At 53.9% G+C, this 9,856-nt stretch overlaps 1 protein-coding gene across 1 annotated transcript; it reads left to right on the top strand.

The window, feature by feature from the left end:
- The first annotated feature begins 6,194 nt into the window (after window positions 1–6,194).
- LOC142819922 (uncharacterized) lies at window positions 6,195–7,453 on the top strand. Its single transcript, XM_075908823.1, has 2 exons — window positions 6,195–6,632; window positions 6,828–7,453. The coding sequence occupies exons 1-2, from the start codon at window positions 6,287–6,289 to the stop codon at window positions 7,331–7,333; spliced, it is 852 nt and encodes a 283-aa protein (XP_075764938.1). The 5' UTR covers window positions 6,195–6,286; the 3' UTR covers window positions 7,334–7,453.
- Window positions 7,454–9,856: the final 2,403 nt, after the last annotated feature.

The following is a 9,856-nucleotide window of genomic DNA, read 5'->3' as shown; positions in this document are numbered from 1 at the left end:
CTTTCTGAGCATTACAGGGTATCACATATTGGTAGCAACCAACGGGACAACTTGTGATGCAAGGGCTCACCAGTGTGACTAATGGTATGTCTACACTGAAAAAAACCCTACGCCCTACAATAGCCAATCTCAAAGCTCAGGTCAGCTGACTTGGGCTCCCAGGACTCATGCTATTAGTCAAAAAGCAGCAATGTAGATGTTCCTGCTCGGACTAGAATCCCGGCTTGAAACCCAAAGAGGCGGGAGAAGGTCTCAGATCCTGGGCTCCAGGCTGAGCAGAAATGTCTGCACTGCTATTATTTGCCCCATGGCTGAAGCCCTGTGAATCTGCGCTTGCAATTGGGCAACAAAATGGCAAATTAATGTTAATGTTGGTAAATTCAGAGTAATGCACATTGGAAAAAATAATCCCAACTGCACATGCAAAATGATGGGGACTAATTTAGCTATCACCACTCAAGAGAGCAATCTTGGCGTCATTGTGGATAGTTCTCTGAAAACATCCACTCAATGGGCAGCAGCAGTCAAAAGAGAAAACAGAATGTTAGGAAGCATTAAAAAAGGGATAGAGAATAAGACTGAGAATATCTTATTGCCTTTATATAAAACCGTGGTACGCCCACATTTTGAATACTGCATACAGATGTGGTTGCCCCATCTCAGAAAAGAGATATTGGCATTGGAAAAGGTTCAGAGAAGGGCAACAAAAATGGATAGGGGCTTGGAACAGGTGCCATATGAAGAGAGATTAAAAAGACTGGGAGTTTTCAGCTTAGAAAAGAGGAGTCTAAGGGGGGATATGATAGAGGTCTATAAAATCATGACGGGTAGGGAGAACGTGAATAAGGAAAGGTTATTTACTTGTTCCCATAACAAAAGAGCTAGGGGTCACCCAATGAAATTAATAGGTAACAGGTTTAAAACAAACAAAAGGAAGTTTTTCTTCATCCAGTGCACAGTCAACCTGTGGAACTCCTTGCCAGAGGATGTTGTGAAGACCAGGACTATCACAGAATTAAAAAAAGACTTAGATACACTCATGGAGGTTAGGTCCATCAGGATGGGTAGGAATGGTGTCCCTTGCCTCTGTCTGTCAGAGGCTAGAAATGGATGACGGGAGAGGGATCACTTGATGATTCCCTGTTTCTGTTCACTCCCACTGGGGCATCTGGCATTGGCCACTGTCAGAAGACATACTGGGCTAGATGGACCTTTGGTCTGAGCCAGTATGGTTATTCTTATGTTCTTAATGTTGACCCTGGCTTTGAAACTCACTGCCTTGGTGGGTATTTTGTGTGTATGTGTTGGTTTTCTTGGCAGTGTAGACATACCCTAAGAGTTCCACAATCTGGCTTACAGTAACTGGCTCCTTTAATATTATTATGGTGTAAATCACCTGAGCACATCATTTCACAAGTTCATTTGTTAAGCTCACAAGTACTGTTTAGTCTGAAGAAATTCTGCATTGTTGTTAGTTACCATGCACATTTTCTTAGGGGAAACTGTTGCAAACAGTAAGGCTGTTTTCTCTCTGCTTTAATCTCTCTAATGATTCATTATGCTAAACACTCTTCCACCTTGTACACATCTGTGACACCCTCAATACTTTTCCCAGACAAGAAGACAAACTCTGTGTTGCTCAAAAGCTGGACACTTTCACCAACAAAAGAGGGTCCAATCAACTTGGGACCAATCCCATCTTGTCTCTAACTACAGGCAGTCCTTGGGACAGGGTTGCTTCCTGGGAACTGAGTATTTGGTTCTGAGCTGAGATTTCTGAAAGGATTTGTTTGCCTGTCTGCCATTTGTGACCACCTCTGTTCCAGGACTGATGCACACAGTGCAAATAATACAAGTTACACAGGCATGGCAACACATCCTAACTACCAGTCAGACTACAGCATCACACTTTCTTCCTGCCTTGTTCAAATCAGAACAAGTCTCTAATAAAAGTGTGTACTCTGAAATGTCCACAAGCAGCTGAGATGGAATGAAAACACATTATCTTCCTGGCCCCAGTTAAATCCAGATTCAGGTCCTCTGTGACAGTTCTCAATAATTGTTTCAAAGGATCCAGAGGTAGAAAATACTTTAAAAACAACTTTAGGATCAATAGCCATTTTAATTTGCAACTCCCAGCCCCCCGCTCTGACAAATAACCCAGGGAGCTGGGTGAATCGGACAGTTCCAATTATTTTTCTGTGCAAAATTTATCTTAGTTTGTGTTGTGTGCTGCCAAATAGTTGCATTTTCTACCGCTGGCCTGTGCTTGTTCCTCTTTCATTGGCAATATATAACTTTATGAAGAGAGACTAAATCTTCCTGCGTGAGTGGCACTTTAACCCGGCATGTTATTGAAAATAAATAAATAATAGCAACACTCCCTGGAACTCTAAACAAAAAGCAAAAATCTAGCCCGTGAGGAACGCCATACAAAAAAACAAGCCTGGTCAGAAAGCGACAGCTAGAATACTCTCCAAAGCGCAGTGTGCCTTACGTTTACCAGTTTGGGTTTTCCGTGGCGGATCATATGAAGTGATCAGCTACAACTGATGTTACACGGGAGTGGACCCTGAATTCTTTTCGGGTACATCTACATTGCAACGCTATTTCGGGATACTTCCGGTATCCCAAAATAGCTATCCCACGCCTTTGAAACAAGCCCGTTACTTCGAAATAGAATAGGCTCGCTATTCCGACATCCCTGTAAACCTCATTCCACAAGGAGTAAGGCACGTTTTGGAATTGTGGTTCATTTTGAAATTTGGTGCTGTGTAGACAGTGCCCAATGGCGAAATAAGCTACTTCAAAATAGCATCGAAATAAGATGCGCAATTTGCGTAGCTCACATTGCGTAGCTTATTTCGAGCAAAGGGTGCAGGGTAGACGTACCCTTAGGAAAACTGAGGGGGGATATGATAGAGGTATGTAAAATCATGAGTGGTGTGGAGTGGGTAAATAAAGAAGTTATTCAATAGTTCCCATAATAGAAGAACTAGAGGACAGCAAATGAAATTAATGGGTAGCAGGTTTAAAACTAATAAAAGAAAGTTCTTCTTCACACAGCGCATAGTCAACCTGTGGAACTCCTTGCCAGAGGAGGCTGTGAAGGCTAGAACTATAACAGAGTTTAAAGAGAAGCTAGATAAATTCATGGAGGTTAGGTCCATAAAAGGCTATTAGCCAGGGTATAGGAATGCTGTCCCTGGCCTCTGTTTGTCAGAGGCTGGAGACGGATGGCACGAGACAAATCGCTTGATCATTGTCTTCGGTCCACCCCCTCCGGGGCACCGGGCATTGGCCACTATCGGCAGACAGGATACTGAGCTAGATGGACCTTTGGTCTGACCCAGTACGGCCGTTCTTATGTTCGTATGTTCTTATGATTCCCGGCCAAAACACATTTTCCAAAGTGCTTCTGTGAGTCATGCCCTAGGTGGATGGGACTTGTGCTGCAGAAAAGCTTAAGAGCTGACTGGAGCTAGGGGATGTACATTAGTTATTAGGTGTATCGTGACAGTGCCTGGTCATCTCACTTATGGACCAGGTGCCAGTGTGCTAGGCGCTGTACAAACAAAGCAATGGTCCCTTCTGCAAAGAGCTTACCATTAACATAGACTTAGGGCAAGTTTTCAAAGGTTTTTAGGCACAAAAAGAGGCAGATAGGCAGCCAGGGGAGGGTTCAGAAGCTCCTTCAGAGCAAATGCCTAATCTAGCCATGGATGCAAACTCCCTCCGGCACTTTTGAAAGTCCTATCCTTTATCTGGTACATTTCCCCTTGTGCCTTTTTCTGGGTTTGGGGCCGGGAGGAGTAGAAATCTCTGGACGACAAGACAAGCTGTTTTAACAGGAGGCAAACATTGTCTTTGGGCTGCAAAGGACTAGCTGTTCAGTACACTTCTGGCATGACTGCTGTTCCAAGCCTGGCCTCAGCTTTCAGGTGCAAATCCCTGCCTATGCATGCTCAGAATTATTAGTAGTATTAAATTTGTATTACAGCAGCGCGCTGAGGCTCGATTGTTGTGAGATGCTGTTCAAGCTCATTGTCAAGGACAGCTCTTCCCCCAGAGAGCGTGTTGTCTTAATAGACAAGATGCACAAAGAATGGGAAGGGAAACATGTGTTGTGAGATGAAGGGATGCACCCACGGCCTCATAACAGGGCAGTGGCAGAGCAAGCAATAGAATTCTGCCCACTGGCTTACTTCCATGAGGACCCTCTATCCCAGGCAATGCTGTGAACTCTACTGCCAGCATTAGAGTGCTTGACAGCAGTGACCTAAGAAGGGGAGAACTCAGATAAAGCAAGGGCCGTGGTCTGTTTGCACAGCCTGTTTTCAATGGTGTATTGAAGTACTCACTTCATATTTTTTTATTTGTAACTAGAAGACCTACCCAGCATTCCCCAGGTCATTCAGAGCATGGGGCTGCCAGGGGGGAGGGGAGGTGCAGGAGTCAGAGCAGGGCCTTAGGGATGGGGGGGGCAGGCAGTGCAGGAAGCTGGGGTGTGGAAGTGAGGGTTGGGCAGTGAGGAGGGGCTCAGGGTGGGGGGGGTCCCATCCAGCATGAGCCTTTTCACTCTCCCGAGCCCCTCCCCCAGCCACCAGGGGCATTTTCTCTCCCCTCCCTGTTTCAGTGCTGCAGCCTAGGGCCTGGGGGGGGAAGGGTTTGGGTTATGGGGAGCTACTTACTCCATGTGCTCACAGACAAGTTGGAGGAGCCCAGCCCTCTTGACCATTCCCTTGGTGGGGCAGCTGCCCCCAGTGGACACTTTCATATCACATCCCTCTGAACAGCAGCCCCGCCCATTGCATGTTATGGAAAACAGTCCCTTTCCTGGGGCTTCCCATTGTCCCGGCACAACCAAACCCTGACCTTGCTTTAAGTTAGGGGAAGAGGAAGCTGCCTACCAATTGTTGGTGGTCCTAACTCTTACCGCTTAGGAGGAGTTCCTGAACAAATGGACTTGCAGACCAGCAGACAGATGTATTTTAAAAGCTATATATAGCAATAGACTATAGACTGCATCTAGAGCACATCTGGGAGTGGAAGAACATGCTCTCGGCAGGCAGGAGGGCCCTAGGAGGAAGAGAACAAACCTATGGCAGGAGGGAGAGCCCCCAGTCCCCTGCACACACATCCTCCCCCACATCCCCAAGGCCCTGTCCTGAAGGACCCGGGCAACACCCAGTAAGTTTGTTAGGATAGATAGATAGATATATAAGCGGGGGAATGATCCCGCTATTGTGGGGAACTTTCCTGGCTTCTATACCACCCCGGTGAAATGAACCAGTGAAAGGATCTGAGTCCCTGCTCCCACTTCCTTTACCCCACGGCTCCCTGATCCTGAGGGCTCCCCCTCCACTCTCCTGAGTAGCAGAGCCCTTGAAACCCCAACAAGGCTGGGCCCAGGTTTCCTGGGGCTTAATCCCTGACCTTGTAGTCACTAGGGGCAGGAGTTAGGGTGTCCCCACTCCGAGGTGCTCTCTTTACACTGCAGGCCTTCTTGGCCCAGTGATCACTTCATAAGGTTCAAAGCAAATACAATTTATTAAACAACAACTGATTAAAGAGAAAAGAATAAGAAAAAAATGAGAATGGTTAAATGAGAACACACAGCCCTGCTCTGTAGCACAGGGACATCAAAACAGCAGTCTGCAGAGTGTAAGGACAGTCCACAGTCTCTCTCTTAGGGTATGTCTACACTACAAAGTTAGTTCGAACTAACGGACGTTAGTTCGAACTAACTTTAATAGGTGCTACACTAGCGCTCCGCTAGTTCGAATTTGAATCGAACTAGCGGAGCGCTTAGTTCGAACTAGGTAAACCTCATTTTACGAGGACTAACGCCTAGTTCGAACTAGCTAGTTCGAACTAAGGGCTGTGTAGCCCTTTAGTTCGAACTAGTGGGAGGCTAAGGCTTCCCAGGTTTCCCTGGTGGCCACTCTGGCCAACACCAGGGAAACTCTATTGCCCCCCTCCCGGCCCCGGAGCCCTTAAAGGGCCACGGGCTGGCTACTCACTTTGTGCCAGTTGCAAGGCTGCAAGCACCCGTGCCTGCACAGCCTGCACCTGCCACACTATGAGCCAGCCATCCGAGGGCTCCCAGCCCTCCACTGCTCCCCACGACCAGCCTGGCGGCTCCCGGGAGCCTGCCCGGGGGCGCAAAAGGCGGGCGCCCGCCTGGTCAAGTGCGGAGATCGTGGACCTCATCGAGGTTTGGGGGGAAGCCTCAAATGTCCACGATCTCCGCACTAGCCACCGGAACGCGGCCGTCTATGGACGCATGGCTGCCAGCCTGGCCGCCAGGGGCCACCAGCGCAGCCGGGAGCAGGTGCGCTGCAAGATTAAAGACTTGCGGCAGTCTTACTCCCGGGCCTGCCTGCCAGGGGCTGACCCGGAGGCCTGCCCCCACTTCCATGCCCTGGACCGCATCCTGGGGCCTCATGCCGTCCCTGCCCCCCGGGACGTGATTGACCCCGGGGCAGAGGGACCGCTCCTGGACACCGAGGAGGAGGAAGAGGGCTCTGAGAGCCAGGGGCCTGCTGCCAGCCTTCCCAGGACCCGGGACCCCCGAGGCACCCCACAGAGCCGCTCGCCTGCATCATCAGAGGCCGGGGAGGCATCCACCTGTGAGTACCCTCGTGTTCCCCTTATGTGTACGGGGGGCTGGGGCGAGAGGGAGCCCCGGGACCGTGCGCCTGGGCCTTGCCCACTACGGAGCAGCAGCTGGGGATCCTGCAGGGGCCCTGGCCTTGCAGAGGGGAGCTGGGTTTCACACACCTGGGCCCCTGGGGTAATTGACCGCTGGTCTTCTTGCACCACAGCTGCAGCACCGGGGACTGCAGGGCGCACCACCCCGCCTGCAGCAGCCGCCCGCGCCCGGGCAAGCAGGACAGCCAGGAACCAGGAGGACTACCAGAGGCGGCATCTCCGGTTCCTGGACCGACAGCTCCGTCTCCAGGACCACTGGGTCCAGGAGGACCTCAGGCTGCGCCAGAGGAGTCTGGAGGCCCTGGAGGAGCAGGGCCGTGCCCTGCGAGGCCACCTCCAGAGCCTGCTAGACCGCTTTCCATTTCCTCCTCCCCCTGCTCCCCCTCTTGCTCCCCCTGCTCCCCCTCTTGCTCCCCCTCTTGCTCCCCCTCTTGCTCCCCCTGCTCCCCCTCTTGCTCCCCCTCTTGCTCCCCCTGCTCCTCCTGCTCCTCCTGCTTCCGCTCCTGCTTCCTCCACACCCCCTGTCCTCTCTGCCCCCCCCTCCACAACCATTCCCCACCGACGCCCCCGGACCCGCAGTGTGGCGAGACGGGAGAGGCACCCAGACTCCCACCCCTGAGCTTTCCTTTCCCTTCCTCCCTTCCCTCCCCTCCCCTTCCAGCTCCCTCGTCCCAGGTTTCCCCCTCCCTTCTCCCACCTTCATTCCTCCCTCCCCCACCCCAGTTCTCTGAAATAAACAGACGTTTTTGTTGGAAAAACAGGTGTCTTTATTTGACAGTAGGTAGGGAGGGGAAAGGGGAAGGGGGGGGTAGGGTGGAAGAAGGCCCCGGTGGGGCATGCAGGGAGAGGTCAGTCCTCCTCCTCCTCCACCTGGAAGCTCTCCCGCAGGGCTTCCCGGATCCGGATGGCCCCCCGCTGGGCTTCCCGGACGGCGGCGGTGCGGGGCTGACCGTAGTGTCCAGCCATGCGGTCAGCCTCAGCCATCCAGGCTGGCAAGAAAGCCTCCCCCTTCCGCTCACACAAATTGTGGAGCACACAACATGCCGCCACCACGGGAGGGATGTTGTGCTCGGCCAGGTCCAGACGGGTGAGGAGGCATCGAAAGCGGGCTTTCAGTCGCCCGAAGGCCCCCTCCACCACGATGCGGGCCCTGCTCAGCCTGTTATTGAAGGCCTGGCGGGAGGGATTGAGGTGTCCCGTGTAGGGCTTCATGAGCCAGGGCTGCAGTGGGTAGGCGGCATCCCCCACCAGGCAGACGGGCATGTCCACGTCCCCGACCCTGATGTGGCGGTCGGGGAAGAAGGTCCCGTCCTGCAGCCGCTGGCACACGGAGGAGTTCCGGTACACCCGGGCGTCGTGTGCTTTGCCGGACCAGCCCACATTTATGTCCGTCAACTGTCCCCGGTGGTCACATACGGCCTGCAGGATGACGGAGAAGTACCCCTTGCGGTTCACGTACCGGGACGCCTGGTGTTCCGGGGCACGGATGGGGATGTGCGTCCCGTCGATGGCCCCCCCGCAGTTGGGGAAGCCGAGGGCGCCGAATCCCCGGATGACGGCATCCGGGTTGGCGAGGCGGACCACCCTGCGGAGCAGCACCCGGTTGATGGCCTTGACCACCTGCGGAGAGAGACACAGCAAAGCGTCAATCAGTGGGGCGCCCGGGTGGCTGGGAGCGTGCGTGCCCTGGCAGTGCCCCGCGCCCCACTCCCGGAAGCAACCCCCCTGGCGGCGTGTAGTATGGCCAGGACAGCCCGACCCCTCCGGTGCGGGGCGCTTTCGCCTCCTCCCGCCCCCCCCTTTGTCCCTGGGGCGGCCCATCCCCTCCTCGCAGCCCCCCTCCCCCCCGGCTCGGTGGCCGACGAGCGCCGTACCTGCATGAGCACTGCTCCGACAGTGGATCTCCCCACGCCGAACTGGTTCCCGACGGATCGGTAGCTGTCCGGCGTGGAGAGCTTCCAGAGGGCGATGGCCACCCGCTTCTGGAGGGGGATGGCGGGCCTCATGCGAGTGTCCCTTCTTTGCAGGGCAGGGGCGAGCCACTCGCAGAGCTCCAGGAAGGTGTCCCTCCTCATCCTAAAGTTCTGGGTCCACTGTCGGTCGTCCCAGCGCTCCAGGACGATGCGGTCCCACCAGTCGCTGCTGGTGTCCAGACGCCAGATGCGGCGGGGCACGCCGGTGCCGGGGCGCCGCCGCCGCGGCTCCTCCACGGCCCCCAGGGCGGCCAGGCGGAGAGGCAGGGGGCTGACGTTCCCCAGGTGGTGCCAGGCAGCCTCGAGCCATTGGTGGCAGGCTTGCAGCAGCAAGTCCAGAACGTGCACCAGAAGGTGCAGGGCGAGCCGTGGCTCCATGTTGCCACCTGCGGCGGCCCCCCCGAAGGGAAGCACCGACACAGACGGGCACAGAGACCGACGCTTTGCTGTCCCTCGGCGAGGTTGGCAAGCAAGCAGGAAAAGCTGAGAACCGGCTGTCCAGGGGGGGTCCCTTTAAGCACGAGCCTCAGATAGCCTCAGACAGCAGCCACACAAAGCAACTGCTGACCTGATGCCCTGCCAGAACCGGTTTCAGCTGCCCTTAAATGCCCCCCTGCGTCCAATCAGTGTGGACGCGCTAGTTCGAACTAGCAAAACGCTAGTTCGAACTAGTTTTTAGTTCTAGATGCGCTAGTTCGAACTAGCTTAGTTCGAATTAACTAATTCGAACTAAGTTAGTTCGAACTAGCGCTGTAGTGTAGACGTACCCTTAGAGACCCTGGATATGCTGCAGGGCGGCTACAGGCAGGACACGCTAGCTCTGGTAGTGACCACACAGTCTCAAGCTCGAAGTGGCCAGACCCCTCTCCCAGTCCAGAGCCTTTCCCCACACTTTGCTGGTCCCAGGTGCTCACCACATCCAAGCTGCAGGCTGTGCTGCTTGGCCAGTTCCAGCTCCTTGTGTTGCTTCTCCGTTCCTTTTGGCTCTCTGAGCACTGCCAGTCTGCTGCTCAACACAGGGTCTGCACTCCTGGCTCTGCTGTTGCAAGACTGTCTCTCCACACAGCTTGCACTGCTTGGCCTGTCTGTGTCTGGTTCTGTCGCTGCAGGACTTCTTGACACAGTTTGTACTCCTCTTTCAGCTCTCTGTCTTTGCAGCACCTCTTCTG

Source organism: Pelodiscus sinensis, chromosome 25 (genome assembly GCF_049634645.1).
Source record: "Pelodiscus sinensis isolate JC-2024 chromosome 25, ASM4963464v1, whole genome shotgun sequence".
Taxonomy (NCBI): domain Eukaryota; kingdom Metazoa; phylum Chordata; order Testudines; family Trionychidae; genus Pelodiscus; species Pelodiscus sinensis.
Note: the sequence above shows the minus strand (reverse complement) of the source record. Positions and strands in the feature narration are given on the sequence as shown.